Genomic DNA, 25396 nt, shown 5'->3' with positions numbered 1-25396 from the left:
AATATTGAACATTATCAATGGAGACTGAATCCGCAGATCATGGGAAAGTGGGAGATGGTTAGCCGGCTGCGGGCACAGGTTTGGGCTTCTGGGAGCTGGGTCTCAGTGCCCCTTCCACGCCTTAGGCAGTTACTCAACCTCTCTAAACTTCATTTTTTAAGTGTATGAGATAGGTATGATAATTCCTCACAGAGTTGTCTTTAGAATTGATATACTGTATTATTCCATTTCTATAAAAGTCCAGAATAGGTAAATTCAGGAAGTTGGAAGTGGCTCCCTCGGGCTTGGGGGTGAGGGAGGGGGTGGTAAATGGGGTAAGGACTGCTAATGGGTAGGGTTTTTTTGGGGGGGTGGGGGTGATAAAAAAAGGTCTAAACTTAGATTGCGGAGATGGTTGCACAATTCTGTCAGTATAGTAAAACTGTACGCTTTAAATGGGTGAACTTTATGATATGTGAATTATGTCTAAAAGATGTTTAAAAAGTGAATGAGCTAGTTAATGGATATAAGGTGTTTAACACAGTAGCATACAGTGAGTGAACAGTGACTCTTAGCTATTACTATTACTCATTTGTATTAGCAACTGGAGTCATATTAGGAAGAGCTTTGAAATATGTCAGATTTATCTACCAGATCCCCCACTAACAGTGTGGTCTGAGTTGTACTGACCCCTTGTGGCCAGCCCCGTTGAGCCTTTTCTTCTTGCCCTTCACCTGCCAGGCCAGGTTAACGAGCATCATCGCCAGGGTTATGCGTATACTGAAGACAGACAAGGGAAGCTAATTGAGGGCACAGGTTATCACCCCACCTCTGCTGCCTTCTCAGGCTTGATTATGTTTAGACTGTTGGTCCACTTGCAGATTCATGTTTGTGTTTGGTGTGCGGTAGGCCTCTAACAAATGGAGAACCATCTACCCTAACACCATTTATTGAAGTCATTCCTTTTTCCACAGATGTAAATAAGAAAAAAGAAAGAAAACCACACATATATTAAATTATGTAAATGATAATTTTTAAAAGTCCCTCTAGACTTCAAATATTTCACGATTGCTTTCCATAGTCCCTGAAATTCTCATGATGCTCATTTATTTAAAAAACAGCAATGAGCAGCCCCTAAGAAAATGTCAGTGTTACTTTGGTGAATGGCCGTTAGCCATTACTGCCTTGACGTAAATTGGTATTTCCATTTCCCTAACTTGAGAGACTGCAGCATGCCTCCAGAGGTGCGTTTTGGCTGAAAGAGCAGGGGAAATTCAGAATAGATCTGAGCAGAGGTGCAGCAGGGTGGAAATGGAGAAGGGTGTACTGTTATCCACATTGCAGTCTGATCATATGGCTGCATCATGGATGGCCAGGGGGAGGGACAGAGGAATAGAAGTGTGGGGACACCCCTGAGGGGACAAGAGTCAGTGAAGGACGTGAAGAGGTAAGCAGAGGCACAAAAATCAGCCTTCATTTATTTCGCAGGTTTGCCAGTGTTGAAGAGTTTTAAATTGTAACTCCGAATGTTACCCTTCAACCCGATTTGATGATGATGATGATGATGGTGATGATGATGATGATGATGTGGATTAGCCTGTCTGTTCATAAAAAGAAACTAAGAATAACAACTGCTTATTAATAAGAAAAGGTCACTCTTCAACTCTCCCCTCCCCTCTAGCCAATCTATGGCAGTTGGCTACATGGGGAGAGAATATTGAATTCTCTTTGCTAATTTATTTAGAATTGCTGTTGAATAAACCATTGAGTTTAAATAGAAAATCCAGGCCATGCATAGGAGGAAGTAGTGTTGGCTTTAAATTAAAGAAAACATTCAGTTAAGTGGCAATAAATGAAATGGATTTTACTTTTTGTGAATTATACTTTTGTGGAAGTCATTGGCTCTTTTCATTATGAAAGGCAAGAGCATAAATTGCAGAACTTCCTTCTTTGCTCATCTTAATGAAGACACAACTTTTAAGTTTCTGTTCTTAAGATTTAATCCCGATCACAGTTTTAGGGAAAACTACCCTTGAAAGGTAAAGAGGTCATAAACCACTACTTCAGGGTATAATAGGTACTGGTTAAAAAAAAAAAAAAGTCTGTTTTGTTTTCCTTCTTTGGTTAAAAAATGCTCGAGGAGATTATAACTGAGAGTTACTTCTGTCCTCTCTTGGCAAGGACACATGCGTTTTCAACTTGATAATGATTCTCTTATTTGACTCAAGTTTGCATCTGTCCTCATAATGTCAAGAGGACTCTAATGAGAGAAAAAAAAAATGGTCTCAGAGTGGATATAAATCTAGCACCATCCAGCGCACTTCATTTACAGCCATGTTTTCCCCCCTAAGGATCCAAGCCACGCGCTGGAGCCTGTTGACAGTAGCGTTCCTCATGCTGTCGTTCTTCATGATTTTCCAGCAGGTAAGGACATAAATAATAATAAAGGGGTAGGATCCAGGATCCTTGGTTAATCTCTCAAGGGCATCCTTCTTCATTCTCTGTGCAGCAGAGTCATGGACTGGAGAGGTCACCTTATCAATCACCCTGCCTTCAGGAATGGTCCATTGTACCCAACCATTCCAGAGAGCTGAGTTGCATGCATACCCTTGCCTTTGAAACTGCTCGGGGAGTGGGGGCATGTTCCCCTTACCAATGAACAAATAGCACATTACCTACCAGTGGCAAACATTTTAACTCTTTCAAAACAGCTGTACAAGTGAAGTTCTTTTCTCCTAAGAACTATAAAACCTACACACGTAGCTCAGCTATTACTTATGAAATGAAAAGATACATTTTTATAATCAATTTTTAAATACCTTTTATATCCAAGACTACAAATAAACTCCTGATTTATTTATAACCTCATTTTATCTACTTGGTAGACTGATTTTTATTTTAGGGTGAGTAAATTTACTTGCTAAAGATCTGTAGCATTCTCTTAGTTAGTATTTTGAAATTGAAATGATGTTTAAGCATGATTGAGAGTAATAAAAATATTATACCATATCTATAAACCCTTTCATTGTTAAATATATAATCAGCATAAGGTTTATATTGGCACAGTAGGAACCATGGGCCAGCGCAATGTTGTTGTTTTTTTTAACAGTTTTCTATCAATCAATGCATGGCAAACGTATCTAATTTAATCTTAAAAGAGGAAGTTCATAACAGCAATATCCAAAAAAAAGATACATTTTTTAAAGCAATTTGATTAGTATAATCTGTTTTCAGAATCAGTGGAACATTCTGCTTCAGTGGACAGAACTAAGTGCTACTTTGTGCTCTGCTTTAATCAAATCTGCAACCAGAATAATTCATTGTACACAATTATAATTTTATGTTACAGAGCAAGTTGATGATTTGAACCTCACTTCTGGAGAAATTATTTATCTTCTGGAAAAAATAGGTGCAGATTGGTACAGAGGGAAATGCAGAAACCAGACTGGCATATTTCCTGCCAACTATGTCAAAGTGATTGTAAGTGGGTCATGCTTGTTTAAATTGGTCATGTGTTCAGTAGGTTCTGCATAACTTGCAGTTGGGAAAAAGTAACATAGATTCTTTGATTCTAGTTATCTCTCTTCCACTGATTCATTTGGTATTTGGAAAGTTCAAACAATAAAGGTTTGTTCAATTAAATAATGGTTACTTATATTATGAATCATTAGAACATGATTCCTAAATGCTATCTGAAATCCTAAGGTGAGAAAACACTACAGGTCAACTTGTGAATCAGCATTCTTGGAGGGTTGGTAAACACTTAAGGATATATGTTAATTCTTTGAAACATTGAGTAAACAAACTGAAATGGTACTAGATTGTCCTGAAGGAATGTTTTCTAAGGTTATGGTACCATTTCTCCTTTTCTTTGAAGTACATTTTATTTTTGGTTTCTTTTATTCTTTCCATCCCCAAAAAATAGATTTAGGAATACTAAAGTACTTTTATTGGAGATGGTGGTACATTAATGGTTTTTCACATGAAAATTTCAAATCTGATTGGGGAAAAGTTATATTGTCAGAATTTTATCCATCCTCACAGTCTACCTTGTAAAAGCAGACCTGTACGGACCAGCCCTAAGTGCTAGGCCCAGGTGGCTACGAAGCATGGGGATAAGTCAGATGGCCCCTTTATATCAATAAGAAGAGTATGACTCTGTCTCTGATATAGCTTACTGATACTGCAAAAGAGCAATAAAGCCAGCTTAAATAGTTGAGCATTAACAGCTATTTGGGGGAGGAGGGAAGTAAATGATTTTCTGTTGTATCAGAAATTTAGGAAACAAATATAACATAGAACCTGTATTTTTCAAGTATAAATGAGTTTGATTCTCCTGAATTACAAAATGTGGGTCTCAACAGTTGTCCAGTATTTGTATGCCCTGATTCTTTGGAGAAATCCAACCACGTTCTCTAAATTAATATTAAGAATAATGTTAGTTTTAGCACTCTTCCTCATTTTTCTTCTGCCCAATGTAGCAGTACTTGAAAAGCACAATTACCATACTGAAATCAGTTACACTGAATCTGCCGCCTTATTGGTATAAGTATTATTTCTAAGCCTACAAGTTTAAAAAAGTTGTCTTAAAACTTTGAGCTTTTAGAATTCATTAAGAAGCGCACTGATTTATTTAATATAAATCTCAATGCCTTCAGTAGTTTTCAGACTGAATGCATTATGGTCAGATATTTTATTAACAACCCAGCTCCACTGATCCTTGTAAAGGAGGTATTATACAAAGTGCTTGCTACTTAGTAGATACTCATGAGTATTAATTCCTTTCTTCCCTATTCACATTGAAGGAAAAAGAAAAAGTTCCAGAACTATGAAAACGGGGAGAATCCACAAGTGTGATTAAAATGTTTTATTTGGGATCAGGAAAGTATTGCAGAATTTCATTGAGTAATGATAGTGCCCGAATGCCTGATGCCTAGTTTCTATCGTAAGTTCACCTCATCTGAAGTTTTCAACTTAGAGGATACAGAACAGGGAAAACTCAGAGGTAGAATGGTATTAATGTGCTTACTCCAGCAAATAAGAGAAGGGTTGATTGGCCATTAAAGAAAGACTGTATCACAAGTTATACTTTTATTTTTTTCCAAATCCAAATTTTGGATTTCTAACCTTTTAGCCCTGAGGGTACCACTTAATCAGTTTACCACCTCACTAAACTGGTTAATTTCAATCATGCATTGCCTAATTGCCTAGCCTTAAATTTACCTTACCAAACATCTGAAAATATACAATTGTCTTTACTAGATTGATGTTCCAGACGGAGAAAATGGGAAAACAGAATCGGTTTCATCTCACTGTATTAAGTAAGTTGTATTTGTGTTTTTATGCACAAAATACAAAGAAGGCAAGCATTTATATCATAAAGAATTACCAAGCTTAAACACTTTACATGTGTGGTCATTGACTCTCACTGTGTTTTTGTTTGTTTGTTTGTTTTTAGCTGAGCCATCCTGCCACCTGTTGGCAGCTCAGCAGCAGCTCAGCTCGGACCGGGCATCGAACCGCTGTTGCTCAGAGCTCGCACTCTTGAGCGACCTCTTAACCCACTGAGCCACTCGGCCGGCCCCCTCACTGTGTCTTTTTTAATTACAAGGAAAACTTTACTTGTATAAAAGCCATAGTGGATTGAAATTCTGATGAAAAGGCAACATGCTGATGGAAGCTGACATAGGCAATTCTCCATATCAATTCAGTACATATAGACAGCCACAAACAGGAGCCTGATGCCTCCCACAGCCTGGCCTCAGCTTGAGCACAGATGGTTTTATCAGCCATTGTATTTTATTTTGACCTTCTGGTGTTTATCTACTAACAAATTTTTAGGAGGTTCAGATATTTTTGTCACAGAAACTATTTCAACCTTATAGAAATAAGAACCCTACAAAAACTGCGCTATATTTTGTACTGTGTTGTTTTTAATAGGAACTAGAAGAAAGTAAAGGAAGAGTTAAGGTGGAGGAGTCCGCCTTCATGTCTGAACACCTTTCCATCAATTTATGTACCTTTCTATGCATCATTGTAACTCCCTGATTTAAAACACTGCCTCAGTGCAACTTTATATTCCAGTTAAATGTGCAAATTAATAGAATTCGCTACCTGCCGAAGACTGTAAACCTGTCTTTGAATAGGTCAGACATAAGGAGATGCTTCCCTGAGGACTTTAGAAAATAAATGCAAAGTTCACCACAAATAAGAAAACTTCTGATACCACAATAGTTGGATTCTATTTCAACTATTTCAGTTTTTCTCCTGTTTTTAAGCAGCGTTTCATGTGTCAGCAGGTTGAATTTAAAGTGGTCTTTCACAGCCATTGATCCATTGACCTGATTTAAATCAGAATTTGATTTGAGCCAGTACCAACCTTTTCTTTTCAGGCAGTTCCATCTCCTTAGCCCCTTGCTACGGAAACTTCTTAAGCCTCAAATGGAAGGTTTGGTATTAAATCTTGCCTTATAGAGACAGAGTTTTATCTCTGCTTTTATGTTAATTTCAGTCAGAATCGCAGATCATTTAAGGATTGTTCTAATTCTCAGAAATGAAGCTTTTTAAAAGAAGCTGCCAAAACCATTTTTAAAACAACAGTGTTAGGTCTAAGACTAAGTGTTGTAAGATAATATTCCGAGTTTGTTTTCTTCGAACCTTCTAGCTTTGAAGACCATTCATCTCTATATACAACTCACTGACAGATTCAACATATACTGAGCATCTACACTGCCCAGCTGATGCCCTCACATTCTCCTGTGGGAATTGGCTGGCTTGCCCTGAGAGCCCTAGGCTTAGCGCTCCTAAACTGGGTGCATTTATAGCAGGGGGTTCAGACTGGCCCCAGAATACAAAGACTTGGAGACTGGGGAGATTCTGTAATGAAGTAAAGGTGATGAGAAGACATGGCAGTATAAATGACCCCCAGCTTATGGAATTCTACATGTCTCTGTCACACTGACTTGACCCTTTCTGAGTAACTAGGTTCAGATCTAAAACGTAAGGACTATCATTTAGAAATGTAGCTTATTCTTTTTCATGGAAAAGTTTAAATTATGCCCACTATACCTTGTTCCATAGTAAACAGAATATATATTTATTGAAAAACTAAATGAAGATTTTAACACATTCTGCACGTTCATAATCTAGTGTAACCCACAAATGTAATCTTTGTTCAGAGGTCCAAGATGTGTGGCTCGATTTGAATATATTGGACACCAGAATGATGAGTTAAGTTTCTCGGAGGGAGAAACTATTATTCTTAAAGAGTATGTGAATGAAGAATGGGCCAGAGGAGAACTTCGAGACAAAACGGGGGTTTTCCCCCTTCACTTTGTGGAGCTTATTGAAGAACATCCCACCTCTGGTACAAATGTTTTAAGTGAGTATAGAGAATATCATTTTTGATTCACTCAAGTAAACCAAATAATAGGATAATACTTAAGCTGCATAATAATCCAATTGCCATATTTTTTAAGGGAGAAAGAAATGGTTTTACAGTGGTCATTTGTGTGGGATAGACATGATGTGGTAATCTCTCAAAGAGCTGTTTTTGGTGTTGTAGGCAATTAGTAATAGCTTCATATCAGAAATGGCAGGTGAGGAATCATAGACTTTTAAACAGAAATGGACTATAGAGTGTAACCAATGGTTACCTCCCTCACTTCACAGTAAAAGGAAATAAACCCACAGAGGACAGAGCCTGGTCAGAGTGTCATAGCCAAAATATGAAGACAATGGTCTTTACATCTAAAGTTTTGACTTCTTTTTTTTTTTTTAATATAGGCAGAAATGTATCATCAAAGACCAAAAAGGAAGATTGTGGAGCAAATTCTCAGGTAAGCTCCTTGAATAGATAACTGTAGTGAAAGCCAGGTTTTTAACCCTGGGAGTAATATTAAAATCATAATTTTCAAGAGAAAATGTTATGAAATCACTTTTCAATTCATATAGATGTTTGAAATAAACAGTTAGATAGTTAAAAGCTATCTTGCATATAGAACTCATACAAATGGATTAGAAAGACATGCAAACCCTGATAGAATACAAGGAAAGAGACATGATTGACGAATAAAAGAGATGGTGTAAGTGGCTAATATTAAGATAATTAACCTTACTAGTAATCAAGAAAATGCCTTGTAAAGCAGCAATAAAATAACATTTAACTTACCTGGTTAACAAAGATTCAACACAATTCAACACTAAATAAGTAATTATATGAGTGTAAAAAAAGAGAATTGACAAAATGGTTTTTTTTTTCTGACTATGAAAGGCTAAAAATGAGACAAGGTTTTAGTCACAAAGATAGCCATAGTGGCATTATTATAATAGGAAAAAATTGGAGACAACCTAAATATGATCATTATTGATTGGTAGAATGTTCTGAGGCCATGGAAAACTAGATTTATAAAATATCGTATTTCCCATGTATAAGATGCACCCTTTTTTGAAAAATTTGGGGTCTAAAAACTGGGTGCGTCTTATACAGTGGTTGTAGATATTTTTTTACTTGCATTTCCCGCAAGTAAAGAGTTGTATGAATTCTATGATGAATAAAACTTGAGTTCAATAACTTTATGTAACACATTTTTTTCAAATTTCGGGCCCCAAAATTAAGGTGCGTCTTATACATGGGAGTGTCTTATACATGGGGAAATACGATAAATGTCATGGGAGAAGAACATGCCTTACAGGAAATTGAATACATAGCATAGAAAGACTATTCATTAACATTCAGTTGCCCCCTTTGTGGTAAGATTATAGATTAGTAGGCATTTTTCCCACTTCTTCGTACATTTGCCAAATATTTAGAGAACGTTTGCATTTTTTACAATAGGAAAGAGAGAAGACTGGATTAAAATTTTTACATGTATAACATGACTTGAGAAGTGTTTAAACTGAATAGGAATGTGACTTCCATTGTGTTTTGTGACCTGTTTTAAAAGAATGAGCTTCACGGGGTCGTCAGAATGTAACCGGTCATTGGGCTGTGTGTCTCTTAATTGTTTCATCCCCACCTACTTATTGATCCAGTCAAACAGGGAAGAAAGTGACAACAGATTTCCAAAGGAAATGCATCGCTGCCTGCATGTCTTGGGAGTGATTATTACCATTCTTCAGGGTTGGTTACCCTAGCGCAGGAGCAAGAGGGCTAGGGTTAGGAGGTTTTGTTTGCTTGGTTTTTTGTTTTTGTTTTATAAGCCATCAGCTGTGGAGAACTTAAGATATGCCAGGCACTGTGCTAAGGGCTCCACATGCATTATCTCATTTAATCCTCACAGCAACCTAAGGTGAAGCTGAGGCTCAGAGAAGAGAATCATCTCACCAGTGTCCGCTAAGAAGCGGCAGAGCTGGGGCTGGAACGCAGGCCTGTCTGACTCCAAGCCTTTGCCCTTAGCATTCTCCTCTCCTCCCTACTTGAGCCTTTTGAACACAGGGCTCCCAGACTTGGCAGAAACACTTCTTCACAGAGCAGGACCTTCCTCTGATACGTTTGGGGTTAAAGCATTCTTGCTGGAGCGTTTCGTCATACTAGCCCAGCACATTCGGGTGGTTATTCTGCCAGCCTTAGAGCTAACTGCTTCATAAAATTAAAAGTATAGATTAATCAAGCCCCATACCATGGACTTTGATAGCCTCTGAATCAGGTAAAGACCTGGGAATTAATAGACTGCCTCTCTGATCCTTCATAATTTAGAGGAGCTTCACTGGAAATTACATTACTAGAATTTTTTTCATAGTGTCATAAATACTATACATAAATATTGTATGCTTTTACCTAGTTTTTAAAATATAACTGTCATAGACATAATTAGAAAAAGGGTTTTGCTTAAATATTGTATATCTTTTAAAAGCAGAAGAGCCACAAATTCTATCACATCTGTCATACAGACTTAAATTTTGAGAAAAAAAGTTATTGGAAACTTTCTAAAACTTGATAGCAACATAAAGTATTGGGTGATTTAAAGAAGCCTTCAGGCTTTGAAATCTTACGACTTCTTAGCTTTTCCTCTACCATTTTTTAACCTTTGTAGAAATCAGTTTCAAACAAAATCTCACATTCTTATCAAATTTCTGATTTGTAACAGGATAACAGTCTTTCTGGAGAATGGTGCGAAGCTCTTCACAGTTTTACGGCAGAGACCAGCGATGACTTATCCTTCCAGAGGGGAGACCAGATCTTGATCCTCGAGCGCCTGGACTCCGACTGGTACAAGGGCAGACTGCGTGACAGGGAGGGGATCTTCCCAGCAGTCTTTGTGCGGCCCTGCCCAGGTAGGACAATTACAGGAAATGACTCTCACTCTCTCAGAGGGAGCCCAAGACCTCTAAAACGATGTATATTTCATTTCCTCCTGGCCATGCTCAGTTTAAGTTGTTTGCCTGTGTTTGAAAAAGTTGATCCATAAAGTTTTGTAAAGTCTCTTATTCATATACTTTCTTGGAGTTATGGGGGGAAAAAGACAAAAATCCCTTCACTTGATAATGGCTAATTTTGTTTACTAAATGTATTTTCTATTGTTTTCTTGCTAAGAGAACATCTCTCATCTTTTTGTAAATTCAATACATTCAAACTTAATTGAAAATATTTTGCCCTGGGAATGACAAGGGGGTTTCTTCAAATGTGTGATTTGTATTTTAGTCCAATGTGTTTCTGTATATTTGAATTTTTGTATCTTCACAGTGGAGGCAAAAAGTATGTCTGCTTTAGCACTGAAGGGGAGGAGAGCCAAGGCCTTATATGATTTCCACGGGGAGAATGAAGATGAGCTTTCCTTCAAGGTCAGAATGTCTATCTTTTTGTAACTGTATTAAGCAAGTAAAAATTTTGAAATGTTTCCCATTGAAGGGTGGGATATTGATCATTAGCCAAGAATGCACGTATCTTCCACTGTAATTCTAAAGGACAAGATTAAAGAAAGTGAACAGGGCCAATGTAAATTATCAGCAAGGTGTTTAGGTACTTAAAGAAATCTTATAGGCTTTATACCCCACAATCCCCAAATTCCTTATTCCTAGGCCTTTTAACGTCAGATCACCGTAATACTGGAGTTTTCACTGGTGGCCCTAGTAAAGGATGGTCCCGTACACGGCCCTTGAAGCCTGCTGTAATCATGGCTTTGAAATCAGTGGAGAAATCGGTTGGTACCTGTTATAACTTGCCGCTGCAGCAGTGCCTCACGACACTGGCGTCTTGTCCACAGACACTGACTAGGCTGTGGGGAACTGACCCCAAAAGTTAAGCTACTTTATAAAGGGATTTTTAGCTTCTAAAATTTAATCTTAATCTTAATCTTCTTCAAGGAGTGCCTCTTATTTTTTTTTTTTAATTAATAAAGGAAAAATTCTATGACCTTGTTTCCCCAGTCCATAGCTGGATCATGGTCAGAGGAACGCGCCCGGGGTGGTACTTTGAGACTGTGTCAGAGGAAGGAGGGTGGTTTTAGTAGTCAGTGCTCGCGGAAGAGTCTGCGTCAGACAGCAGTAAATTCTCCATCTTTTGGACATACTCAGTCAGAGGCAGGGATGCCGCAGGGAGAATGAAAGCATCAAGGAGTGATTGGACAAGGTGAGACTCAAACCAGTGGGTGCCAAACAAGGATTTCACCTGTTCACAACAAAATGAGGAAAACAGTGTGATATTGGGTACATACAGGCTTTTGGGGAGTCATGAAGTAAGGGGGCATCCTGAGAGATGTCAGTTATAAGGTTGCTAACTTTCCTATTTTGTGATGGAGTTTTTATTTCTTCTGAGAATTTCTTTTATCTTTTTCATATTAAAATGTCATTTCTATTATGAAATATTAGTGAACAAACAATGCAGTATACAGATGATGAATTATAGAATTTGTGCACTTGAAACCTGTATAATATTATTAACCAAACTCACCCCAATAAACTTAATAGAATTTAAAAAAATAAATAAATGATGGTTAGTAAATGATATTTCTTATGGAAAATTATGATTTGATAACCATATCTCACTTCCTTTTTTTTTTTTTATTATGTTGGTACCTAAAATCCAAATGTTTGGAAACTGTCGCCCGAGTCCTGTTTAGTCTTTTGGGAATGAGTGTCTCAAAATTCATTCCTTTTATCTTTATATGGATTATTACTTCAAGTGAACAATCTGGATTCAAACTTTTTGGATCTTATATTGGCCTTCATTTGTTAGAATTCAGTGTCCTCCAGAAAATAGGTGGTCTTCATTTTACAAGTGACTAACTGTAAGCAGGATGGTTCTAGAGTGTTTTTAGTTAAAGGATTCTACACTGCTTTCAGTATTGTTGATCATTAATATTTTCTTAAATATCCACAGAATATTAGATAAAACTTTTTAAAAAATTGTCCTAGCCCTCAGAAAACTGTCATGCTATGTACGTAAGAGCTGAGTGAACCATTATGTTTTAATTTAGACACCAGAAGGAACTCACTTATAAAAGAAACTTTGAATAGCCAGATATTTTACAGATTTTAGCAGAGTAAATTAATGACATTTGATAGTCAGCATTTTTCCTTTCCATTTTCCATAAGAAAGGCCTTAAATCAAACCATTTTTTTCCAGAGGGCTATGTACTAGGGCTACAAATAAATCCATTTAGCTTGATAAAGATATTCTTTAAAGAAGCTAGGGTCATTTTGGACCATTATAGAATCTGAAACCCAGATTCTAAGAAATTGTTAGAAACAATAAAGAACAAAATGGTTTCAGGAGATAATTTCAAAACTTTTGTCATCTTTTGAGGAATTTTTATTCACACACAGTCCCTTTGACTAACCTAATGAGGATAAATCAGTATTCTGAGTCAGAGTGAGGCTCTTTAAGATGGGGAAAAAATGCAAATTTGATATTGAGGCCAAGGAGGAATGGAATAAACCATATGGTAGAGGAGAATACCATTATGTGAAAGAATAAAGGCAGAGTTCAGAATGCTCAGGATGTTGAGAAAAGGCAATTCTAGTAAAAGCCATTGTAAATAAAGAGGTCCACTGTAAAAATGGCGTGGCGACATAGCCTAATGGTTAGAAATGCAGGCCCTGAGATCACACTAGATTCGAATCCTGTCCCTACCACTACCTAGACATGGGACTCTCAGCACGTAACCTAATCTCTCTTCTGAGCTTCAGTTTCTGTTTCTTTAAAATAAGGAAATCTGTACACATATCTCTAAAATGGGAAGAATAATAGTACCCACCTCTAGGATTGCTGTGTTTTTAAATGAGTTAATTCCTATAAAGTACATAGAATAGAACAAAGCTTAGAGTAAGCACAGGGCTCACTCATCTCCAAGTGTTTGCTTAAATGTCACCTTCAGTGGGGCCTTCCCTGACTGCCCTAATGAGATGGTAACTCCCCACTTTCTGTCATTCTCTGCCGGCATATTTATTTGTCCCCTTTCTCTAGAATGAGATCTTTATTCATTGCTGTATCTATAATGACGTGAACAACAGTGTCTGACACATGGTGGGTACTCAGTAAATAATTGTTAGATGGGGCGGAATACACACACACACACACACACACACACACCCAGGGGTGCCAAAAAATGTATAGTATACATGACTTGTATTCGTCTTTAGTTATCGGTATATATTGTATATTACAATTTTAATACAGTTTTCCTTTCTTAAAATGTGTATACATTTTTTGGCACCCTCTGTATAATATATATACATAAACACACACACACACACACACACACACACCCAGGGGTGCCAAAAAATGTATAGTATACATGACTTGTATTCGTCTTTAGTTATCGGTATATATTGTATATTACAATTTTAATGCAGGTTTTTTTTTCTTTCTTAAAATGTGTATACATTTTTTTGGCACCGTGTGTGTGTGTGTGTGTGTGTGTAAATAAAATAGCTGGTATTATTATTAAATAATTTTAGATTAGCAATGGTGAATTTGGGAGGCACAAAATACAAGCAGGAAAATAAAAGTGCAACTGGAGTGACATCGGCAAAGGAACGGGCTTTGAGGAAAAGAGGCATATGAGTAAATGGTATCATCACATACAGATCATCTTTGTGGTGTATCATTTAATCCTCTCAGCAAATCATGATAAATTAAAGAGAAGATTATACATGCCTCTCCAGATGGGCTGCCTACCATGTTTATACTCAACGGAAACTAATAATTCTTTCCAATTCCTGTTTTCTTACAGGCTGGAGATATAATAACAGAGCTGGAATCTGTAGATGATGACTGGATGAGTGGAGAACTAATGGGAAAATCTGGAATATTTCCCAAAAACTACGTTCAGATTTTACAAGTTAGCTAAAGGTGAAGCTTGGCTGTGTTCTTTGGCACAAGAACTCACTTGAACTATCACTATGACTATCAGATACATTTTTTGCACTATTTTTTTAAACTGAAAGAAATATCTATGCTGTACATTGTACTCTAGAATCTTCTGAAAGCAGAAAATGTCTACATTTCATTGTTAGCTTTTATTCACAGTAGAAACGTGCATGAACAAGTATCTACCAAGGACAACATCAAGCAGGATTAGAAGGCAGATAAATACTTCCCCCCAGGAAATACAGGGAAGCTTACAAGCAAAAGTTGCACTTGGACTTCTGTTTTCATCAGCAAAAGTAAATTAACCATGCTTCTTCATTTTTTACTTTAGTTTAAAAAGAGGACGTTTGATATTCTACATGCTGTAACTGTCAGGACATGGTTAGTAATCTAAATTTCATTTTTGATGCTCAAATTAACTCTAACAGCTTGAGCGCATCATCCTTATTACCAGGGCAAATCTTGCTTTAGGAGGGGGTAGTTCATGACTAGTCAGAGCCTTTGTTAAGAGTATGGTGAATCAACTGATGCTCACCAAACTGCTCCTGTGTTCATGTTTCCCCTTTGCCCAAGGATTTGAAGGGGGTTAAAAATCCATGTATCTTAGTCAAAAGAACCAAAACCATCCTGAGCTGCCTTGCTAATATGACTAACCTTTTCACATACCTGCTGTACGTATTTCTTTCCTCCATGTATACTTTATGTTAACAGGGTTATTATAAAGCACATTTTCTGAATCTGCAATCATTCTTTTGACAATTACTGGTACCCAAAGAAAATTTCATTTTCTTTGCGTTACCCCAGTAATATATAAAAGCTGTGTTTTGTTGAAGTGGTACATTATGAATCACATATATCTCAGAATACAGAGCAACTGTTAAGATGGAAACAATGCAAACTCCCACATCTCATTTCTTCCCAATATAATCAGAACTGAAAATAATTTAAGAAGACTGAAGGCTGATACTTTCTTGGGTTTTTCCCCCAGCTCATCAAAAAAAACCCAAAAACAAATAATAAAAAAAAACACTTTCCTGCTGTATCCATTGTTATGCATGCCAGGCTTAAAATAAAAGTGGTTCTTTATAGAACTGAATCAATACAGTTTATGGGCCAAAAAAGCCAAATAGGTCAAAGACAATCTTCCGAACAAATCCATGGAATAGAATTTCATTGGAAATGTAAAACTTTCCCAACAATGTTCATGACTTTCCTCTCTTTTTGAGAACAGTTTCATGTACAGGGCCACATTTTAGCTTTTATTATTGTTTCCCATTGTCCCAAAAGTGAGGCAGCCAGTGGGGTTATGTGAACACCACATGGGGTTTGATAAGGGAGGATATATTTACTTAGTCTTTGATTTAAAGGTCATGTCTCAGTTATATGGTTATAATTGATATAGGGGCTGTTTTTTTTACATGTTTTGTGTCAAGAAGACAGTATAAAGAAAACTCTTGTCAAATTTTACTCGAGTGATTTCATGAGAAATGGATGACTTAAAGCATTATCCCAACTAACGTCCCATTTGCAGCAAGGTGTACAACAGGAAGCAGGGCGTGTGTCTGGAATAGAACGAGGTATATTTCTTTGTATAATTTTAACATCTTATATTGAAGATCATGAAAATCCTAGCTTTATTGGAGAAAAACATCCCTCTTAAATTTTGGCCTTTTGTCAGCAGAATGATAAGTGCAATAGTTGTAAATCTACTTGACACTGTAATAAACTGAACCGAACTTTTCAAACTTTTTCTTATTAGACTAAGTTTTTTTTGTGAATGAAAATGGTATCTATATCTCCAGCCCTTTCTACCGTATAGGTTCAATAAAGGATGGCTGGATGGATAGGATGGATGGGTAACTTACATATATAGCAGTACCATGTTGAGTCCACCAAAATCTAGTATCTTTCTTCCTTAATTTTTGACAAAAATCTTTATTGAAACAAAATTTGCAGTTTTTATGTCATTTCACTGGCTTGTCATGTGTTGTCCACTCTACTGACAAGAAGCCTATGGATTTTCATAGGTACTTTTCTTGCTCTGTATATTAATTGAGCATAATTTTTTTTGTTTTTAATTGGGGAATTGGGGAAGGGGAACAGTGTTGGGGAATTGGGGAAGGGGAACAGCCAAGTTGTCCTTCAGTCTTAGTTGTAGAGGGTGCAGCAAGCTCAGCTCCAAGTCCAGTCGCCATCCGGCTGCCCGTTGGCAGCTCACGGCCACTGAGCTCAAGGTGCCATGTTCAATCTTAGTTGCGGGTGGGCGTAGCCCACCATCCCAACAGCATAATTTTTATACTCAGTGAATTTCATAGGGGAGAAATCGGAATGTATTCTTTTTCCTGTCAGGAATTTTAGGTGAAAACCTGATATTGTTCATCCAAGCCTCCTCAAAATAGAATCTCGGAATCCTTTTTCTTTGGTGGATTAAAACCAGAGAAGTCATTTAATATATTATTATTATTACCCTTTTGATTACCCTTTGGAACACTAAGCGACAGCAGATTTCATTAAAAGATGCCCTTGTTTACATGGCTGGAGGGGTAATGTAATATATCTTTCATTGTGCTCATGGAAATCATGTTTTGAATAGTCTGAAACATTCCAAATGAAAAAAAAATCAGTACATTTATCAACATTTATGGTTAGAACTGGCATTTGATAAAAACCAAAATATCCTGTTTCTATAAGATTTGTTATACATCAGTACTCTTAACAGTAATTGTTTAGTTTTTATTTAGTTTCTTTAAACTTAGGTAAATATACCTAGAGAAATATTCATGGATATATAGGCATATTATAAAGGGATATTTGGTATAATCAGGATATATAGGCATATTACAAAGGGATATTTGGTATAATCATTACTGGTTTATTCCTTTTAATTAATGTCAAATCCACATGGGCCATATATTTCATAATTCAATGCCATTGAATGAACTCTTAACAGTGAATTTTTTTCTGAACTAATAGGAAATCATTTTCTAATTTGTGCCTTTTTACTTCACTGTAATTATAGAGGGAAAAAAATACAAACAGAACAACAGCACCATCTAGGGGCCTTTTCACCTAATGGCCAGCTCATCTTTGTTAGAAGAGTGCAGACCAGAGGCTCTCTACCTGCAGAGGTTAAATGATTTGCCTAAGGCCGTACAGGTATGGCAGAGCCTAAAGCAAAACCTAGCTCTACTTATTCCCAATTCAGTACTTTTTCCATTTGTTGTGCTAAAGTGATACATTTCTCTTTAGTAGCTAAACAAGTAGAATTGATATTTTTTATTGGCCTGTAAAAGTTGCAACTCTTCAGATATAATACTTAGGATTAGAACAAATTGCAGAGAATAAATTAAAGCCTGGAACTTATTTCTTTCAAGAACTTCCTGCTCAGCTTCTCAGTTTTATGTAGACAATATAATTGATGTTACCTAGAAATTCGAGCGTGAACTGATCCATTAATAGGGATTTTCTGTTTAATAGAGGATATTTGGTTAGAACATCAGATCTTGGAAAAGTATGCCAGTAGAGCTGTGCTCTTGGTAACCGCAGAGCAACCCTAAACCTAGCTTTTCATACACATGTAGCACAAACACAGTTTAATATTTTGGAGTCTAATATAGTAAATGAAGCACTAAGATAATAAATTTGTATTAGATTTCAGAGTCTGAACACATTCTGGATTTTTTTTAAAGAAATCTTCATTGTATGTATACCGTGGATTGCTTATTTATCTTCAAATACTGCAAATTAAGCAATAAGTCAGTGAAATATTTCTCAGAATTATTCAATTCATAATTCAAAAAGGAAAGTTATCTGCTGGCTGTCTATCCTGTTTTCTTTTCTTTTTTTTAATATTTTATTGGCGAATCGGGGAAGGGGCACAGACAAGTTGCTGTCCTTTTTTGTTCTTCTGTCTAGTTGTGGAGGACGTCGCTTCACTGACCCAAGTTGGTATTATCATTGCGCTCTTCCTGGGTGAGGCAGTCACTTGCTGGCCATTGGACGGCCACTCATGCTGGCTGCCAGCCATTCGCGGTAGCTCACGGCAGCCTACTGCAGGAGGGACAGCAGCCCAGCTCTAGGTTGAGCTGTGGTTCACCATCTTAGCTGTAGAGGGCAGTGTCACTGGCCCTCATGTGGGATCCAAACCGGGGCCTGCTGCTCAGAGCTGGCGTCCCAAGCCAACTCCTAACGAGTGCGCCACTCGGCTGGCCCTGTCTATCGTGTTTTAATAGAAATTGACTGACAATCTTTAATACCAAAATATCGGCCCATATTTAGTTCTTTTCATATACAAGTTTATTGGATAGAGCCCTGACTCAAAGGATCACGGAGGCTCACCATATCGTTATCCAGACCCGCCATTGGCCAACAGCTTGAAGAGAATTGTTACTTCCAAAAAACCGCTGAGCATGTGGATAATCTTGCAGTGCTATACCTAAGATTATACTACACTAGGGAGACAATGGTGTATTCTTTAGATATGTGAAATGTCAAAGCTATTAAAAAATATATATATGCAGTGATTTTAAAAGTTACCCGATTCATCTGTATATACAGAGCACTCTAGGGGAAGATGAGTGTGGAGGAGCAGGCAGAGGCCTGCATCTTTGCTGGTCAAAGGGGCTTGGTTGGGCTAAGAGGACCTAGTTGTCCACTGCAGTGAGGGAGTTGGGGGCAAGGTCAGAGAGCAAAAGAAACTAGGGCATGAAGACACGGCATCTATAAAACTACCTACCAAGTGCGATGACTGCCCCTATGCAGGTGTGATGGGCTATTCCTGCTGGATGGGGATGGATGGCCTATCATGTTCTACTGGATGGACACAAGGAGGAACTACTTGTAAAGAGAAGAAGGGTAATGGTGAGACCATGGAAGCTGAGGGAAGATAAGAATCAGGATCACATTCACCAACAGGGCTGCTGAGAAGACCCCACACACCATGTTCCCCACATCAGCAGCTAAATCACTTAAGCTGGTACTTTGCTGCAGCAAGTAAGTTTCTTCTTTAGGATTGGGCAATGAAGATCACTACCATCGGGCCACTGATGCCTAGAATACTGACCCTGACCACTGGGGTGTTGGGCATAATGTTCCGGCCATTTGGTTCCTGGAGGTGAATGTGGAACCACACATGGAGCCAAGGACTTGAATACCATGGTAACCTAGAAACCCATGACAGACCAAAAAAAAAAAAAAGTATTTAGGTTTGGTTCCAGACTTGAATAGGTATGAAGGGCTGAGTTCTAGACCTACATTTTTTTTTTTAAACCGGGGTGTGATTTGCATATAAAGTGGTTAAGTAAATTCAGTTTTGACAATTATATACACTCATATAACCGTCAACATATAGAATATTTCCACCACCCCAGAAAGTTCCTCATACCTCTTTCCAGTCAGTTACATCCTCCTCTCCTCCCCTCCCCTCCTCCGTCACCCCTGCAGAGGCAATCAGGATTGATTTCTAGCACTATTAGGTTCAGTTTTGCCTGTTCTGGAATTTCACAAAAATGGAATAGCATTTTTGTGAATAGTATTTACTCTTCTGGCTTCTTTTCTCCGACATAAATTTTGGGGATTTATCCATGTAACAAACAGTTCATTCCCTTTTATTATTCAGTAGTATTTGATTATATGAATATTCCACAATTTGTTTATCCATTCTCCTACTGGGTTTTATCCAGTTTTTAGGTATTATGAATAAACCCAGTATGAACATTTTTTTTTCAGCTTTTCAGAATTGACTGGTATGAACATTCTTAAGTCTTTTTGTGTACATAGGATTTCATTTTTCTTGGGTAGGTACCGAACAGTAAAAATAAGCGATAAAATGTTTAATTTTATAAAAGCTACCTCTTTTCCAAAGTGGTTGTACCATTGTACACTCCACTAGTGATGTTTGCGACTTCGTTACTCCACATCTTTACCAATACTTGGTTTTGTCAGTCTATTCGTAATGTCAGTTTCTGCCAGTTTTGACACAGAACAATTTCAGTACTGCAGATTCCTAGGAGCTAATGACACCTGCAATACGTTGACCATGACTTCATGGTCTTAGCAAATGGAAGCTCTCTACCCTTCATAGCTTTCACATTTGCAGTGCTGATCACATTACACCCAACAGAATTAGCCACTGAATTGTTGACTGGATATTTAATATTAAGCATTTATAGAAATTTAGAGCTGTATTAATAGCATTGTGGTTACTTTGAGGAATTTTAGAAGTGATGCATTTTTGAGTTGATAACTGAAATTTGTTTCAAAGTAATTGGGGAAGAAAGTGTCAGGAACTGTGCCATGTTTGATCTTTTACCCAACTTAGCCTGCCAGTTGCATGGATGCTGGCCTGGTAAAGACGTGACTCCTGGATGTCTTCTGTGTCAGTTTCCCATGCCCCCCCCCCCCCAAATGCCACAAGTGATGTAAAGGGCCATCACACAGTGGGTTGCATTACAGAAGAGGTACACTAAGACTTAACCACTATTATAGTAAGTGGAAACAAGACTGCTTTTCAGGGGAAGAGACATTAGATCTCAAGGATGCACACACAACCCTGAGAAATGGCCCAGGTAAAGGGCAGTCAGAATTGTCTTCTTGGCATACCGAACAAGTTTGCCTGGATCCTCAGGCTCTATAACCTACTGCCTCACAATTCACTCCTTGGCCTGACACATTCTTAGCCAACTGGATTTTTTACATGACTGCTCCTCCCTCAGCCACACTGATTCATCTAACAGGTTAGAATTTCCCACATTTAAGGATATTATCCTTAAGACTGAAAGCAGCAGATGAAGCTAGCCTGTGTCATCAACATATTCTCTCTAGGTTCCCAGACTAGGCCAGCTAAATCGGGGTGGGGGGACCTAACAGCCTCCACGTAGTCTAAAGCTAGACTATTCATTACAACTTGTGCAAGTTTAATATGACCTGCTAATCTATTTTGGTGTCACTGTCGACTTGATTGGCAATGGATGGGCTACAAAGCAACACATCTGAAAAGGAGGCATCTCATGAGCCCTTCTCCCCCACGTAAAAGGTGCATGGGTTACACTTCAGGTGAACACCGGTAAATGTCCAAGGACTGAGCCCTAGGGCTGTCCACTACTATGGTCTTAGAATGAACTAGTAAAGGAGAGTAGCCAGTGATGTGGGAGGAAAACTGCGATGAGATTTGAGGACAAGTTAAGAAAAACAGGAGGAAATCTGTCAAATGTCACTAATGTGAGGCAAATAAAATGAAGCCCAAGAGACCGTTGGACTGAGCAACAAAGCCACTGGTAATCTACAGAGCGACAGCTTCCTTGGTGGTGGTGAGTCGTTTCAGCAGATTCAAGTAAAACTAGACACAAAAAATATGGTTAACTCTTTCAGCTTTGCTGTAGGGATCTGAGGTAGAATACTGATAAAGGTAATTGCTGGAGCCACGAGCTTGATTAGGCAGGAGTAGGGAATCCAGTGCTCAAATGGGAATGTTGTCCTAGCGCAATTCATTCAGTGACAAGGCAGGCAGAAAATGAACACATGCACAGATAGAAGAATGGAAGTCATGGGAATCTGTGAGGATCTTTTGTCTACTTTAAAGTTTCTTAATGATTATAACAAGCAAGGTCATCAGCTGAGAAGGAAGAGGTTTGAAGAGAGAAAGGGTATAGAACAAAACGAGTAGAGGAAATACTGGCTAGTGAGCAGCATTAAATACCCACCTATCAACAGACCAAAAACCAGTTTCTTGAGCCAAGTTCAGCTTTTCAGTGCAGGTGCACAGTGGAGCATTTTACAGCTATAAGAACGAGACAGCATTTGGATTTGAAAACAAAAAACTAAGTCATTAGGCTCTTTCCTTTCCATTGTTCAGTCAGTATAGCACAGTGGTTCTCAGAGTATGATCCCTGGGCATCAGCATCACCTGAAAACTTGTTAAAAATGCAAAATTTCAAGCCTTGCCTTACAACTATGAATCAGAATTCCGTGGGCAGGGCCCTACAGTCTATTTTAACACGCCTTCCAGGTGGTTCATGAACCATCTAAAAAATTAAGCCATGTTGAGAAAGGGTATCCTTTCATTAGCTATCTATAATACCTCTAGATCACTACAGCTTAAAATTGCTACCCTCTCACTACTTAGAGCAACGGATAAAATCCATGCAAAGCAAAAAAGTTCTCATTACTATCAATTCAGAACATCCGAATTCACCAAGCTGTCAAGATTCTTTTTAAAAAAATGATCAGAAATAAAACATCACCAACAGGTTTTATTTGTCACTGTGAAAAGTCTGAATTTCAAACAGATTCTTGGACTGGGGGCTCATATCCATCAGCTCGTTCAACTTTAGCGCCTGTCTCATCCCCAGTAGCTTTTCCAGAACTGCTACCTTCACCATGAAGCTCCATGAGTTTTCCCACTAAAAAAAGAAAACATTGTTATGGCATACGATACCTTGAAACAACGGTCTTCAATACTACATAGGCAGGACAGAAAAGAAAAAAAAAAATCTGCCTCCCCTAAAACAAACACCAAATAATGTATTTTGCCACATAATTTTTTCTTTCAGGAATCCTGTGATTTTTTTCACTTACATTCAAACTTGGGCTTCTTCAGCATTTTGACTTTTCTAACAAAGACATCATGGAGCGGATAAATAGATTGACAGGCCTTTTCTATGTCTTTTCCAATGCTATCTGGAATCCTGCAAACCAGTAATGATAGATTAGAATCAATCTACACATACAAAACCCCATAAATCTAAGATAGCCTACCATTACCCCTTTACAGGTGAAGGTGAAATGATCTGAAATATACAGCTAGTTAGTAGCGAAGTTTGCATTTGAGCCTTCTGAATCCAACCCTTATATGCCTTTTCCATTATACCCTTAGCCAACTGCATGGGAACATCAGAAAAATGTTTCAGTTTTATCACTGGACATCATATGGGACCGAAACATTTTGTCATCACTCATTCCCATACGTTATTGATTGTGGAGGATTTTGTCCCTTCAGTGCATTTTCTAATTAAGGCAAAGGCATTTCCTGTGCTTCGAGTCTCACTAAGTGCCATGAGATAGCTTCATCCAAAAAAAACGATAAAGAAGCCAAATCAACATTTACTGAGTACTCAGCATGCTTTGATTTCAAGGGATGTAGCCGGATGGTTTCACAGACAGGATTTAAGCACAGGTCTGACCCCACTTGTCTCATGCTTTCCCTCATCTGAAGGATAATCAGAGATTCAGGGTTGTGATATGTGAGGGAAAAGAAACACTTACAATTTATTGACTACTTCTTTCAAGTCATTTGTCTGCACCTCTCGGGTCATGATTTCCATCATCTTCTTCCGGATTTGGCGGACCTGTTGATGCTGAGCATAAGAGGTCTTCCGAATCTGATTGTTGCGTTTTTTAGTGAAACCAACACAGAATAGACGAAGCAAATAACCATCGGTAGTCTTGACATCCACATGAGCTTCAATCATGGTCTAGTGAAAAAGATACTTTCAGATATACCAGGTCTTAATGTTAACAATTTTTATCCCTCAAATTCTAATATAAAAAATCTAGATGGTCAAGTACTCATTTCACAATATAAAGTATAAAATAAATTACATGTCTAATTTACAGAATTAACTTCCTTGAAGTAAACTTAGCAGTAAGTTACCCCAAATTATTACTATCCTTCATATCCAATTAAGTAAGTCCTCTCAACGTCCTCCCTCCCTCTCTAGGAAACGTCTCTATCCCCATTATCACTGGCAACAGCACCCACCCTGCACCTGCACCTTTTACATATACATGCCAGCCTTTAACATCCTGCCCCTCCCCCAATCTATTGTACCCCTAACAAGAGGAAAACAGGTTCTATGAGACTATACTATGGACATCTACATTTATTCCATTTTTTTAAAACTGTGTTCTGAATAGGTGAGATACTGCTGTAATAACACTAAATGTATGTACTTTTAAATGTCCTTTATATTCCAAACTAAAGCCATGCTGAGGATTAAATATGCAATTTGACAGCTGAAATATAATTTAAAAATCCGTAACAAATCATTACTGCCTAAATTAAAAACAAAACCATCTTAGTAGCAACAAAAACTGAATTGCCTCCTTTGCATTTTGTAAATTTTATCTGTTAAAAAAAAATTAATATGATTACAGCAAAAGGACAGTCCCAGAAATGCAACCATAAAACCTTAAGGAGAATGTCAGAAATGTAACGATATATCAGTATATATCATCTGGGACTGAAACATTTTGTCATCATTCACTTCCATAAACAAAATATCCCAAAACTGGATGATTAGCCAGACACATCTGAACCAATACAATTACTTCCGCAATAATACTGTTTACTGAATGCATCTTTTATTTCAGCCTCGTAACTCCATGAGATGTTACTCTTACCTACATTTCAAAGCTTAGTAAGCTTCGGTTTCAGTTAATCGCCAAAGAGAACACAATTGGAAAATGGAGGCAAATTTCAACTTCACACCACAGGCCCTGCTACTCCTATTATCCTATATTGCTAGAGTAATCAGGAATAGCCCAAACTACTGTTTCACTTTAAAATTCACTAGATTTTGAAGTCGAAATATTCTGAAGACAGGCAAAACTGCAAACGTGTATCTAGACATTCTTCAACCAGCCACTAATCTATGCAGCAAAAACTAATTTTGATAACCCAATATTAAACCTTGAATAATTTAAATAAATAGAAGGATCATGGCTTGCTCACTGCTGTTGCTCAAGTTCAAAGATTGCCAATCCCAGAGTCAGCACTCAATAGGACGAAAACATCAAGGATTTAAAATGAAATCTAAGCCTCAATTGCACGATATGCTCCTTGTCATTACATTATGACATGGCATTACACCTTGGTCAAGCAAGCCACACCACCATGTACGCTAAGAAACCTTGTTCTCACCTGCCATTTTTTGACCATGGAGCACATTTTGTCACGGGTAAGATCCATGCCATGGAAATTAGTCAGGCAGTTTTTGCCCTGAACATCCTCGGTTATTAACTTGAATTTTCTAAATGCAACTTCATCATTCTGCAGATCAGCTAGGCTCACTTCAAAAACACGACCCTTGAGACCATCAGATGCAATTT

General features: G+C 37.8%; 2 protein-coding genes across 8 annotated transcripts in view; one reads left to right on the top strand and one right to left on the bottom strand.

Annotated features, from left to right (window-relative positions):
* The window catches only part of SH3D19 (SH3 domain containing 19), a 159739-nt gene extending 143704 nt beyond the window's left edge, over window positions 1-16035 (top strand). For all 6 annotated transcript variants that reach the window (XM_019641243.1, XM_019641242.1, XM_019641246.1 and 3 more), the window contains 8 exons: window positions 2331-2403; window positions 3329-3459; window positions 5242-5300; window positions 7158-7360; window positions 7765-7817; window positions 10068-10254; window positions 10664-10761; window positions 14154-16035. In XM_019641243.1, the coding sequence (XP_019496788.1) occupies window positions 2331-2403; window positions 3329-3459; window positions 5242-5300; window positions 7158-7360; window positions 7765-7817; window positions 10068-10254; window positions 10664-10761; window positions 14154-14270 (921 nt within the window). In that variant the 3' untranslated portion in view covers window positions 14271-16035. The remainder of the gene's footprint in view (window positions 1-2330; window positions 2404-3328; window positions 3460-5241; window positions 5301-7157; window positions 7361-7764; window positions 7818-10067; window positions 10255-10663; window positions 10762-14153) is intronic.
* A 6484-nt stretch (window positions 16036-22519) lies between these two features.
* The window catches only part of RPS3A (ribosomal protein S3A), a 4164-nt gene continuing 1287 nt past the window's right edge, over window positions 22520-25396 (bottom strand). Inside the window, exons 3-6 of one of the 2 annotated variants that reach the window (XM_019641257.1) lie at window positions 25209-25314; window positions 23552-23760; window positions 22865-22974; window positions 22520-22689 (exon numbers count right to left, since the gene is read on the bottom strand). In XM_019641257.1, coding sequence (XP_019496802.1) covers window positions 22568-22689; window positions 22865-22974; window positions 23552-23760; window positions 25209-25314 — 547 coding nt within the window. In that variant the 3' untranslated portion in view covers window positions 22520-22567. Of the gene's footprint in view, window positions 22690-22864; window positions 22975-23551; window positions 23761-25208; window positions 25382-25396 lie in introns of both variants that reach the window. The other variant, XM_019641256.1, reaches the window with a different exon arrangement.

Source organism: Hipposideros armiger, unplaced genomic scaffold, assembly GCF_001890085.2.
Source record: "Hipposideros armiger isolate ML-2016 unplaced genomic scaffold, ASM189008v1 scaffold_58, whole genome shotgun sequence".
Classification (NCBI taxonomy): Eukaryota; Metazoa; Chordata; class Mammalia; order Chiroptera; family Hipposideridae; genus Hipposideros; species Hipposideros armiger.
Note: the sequence above shows the minus strand (reverse complement) of the source record. Positions and strands in the feature narration are given on the sequence as shown.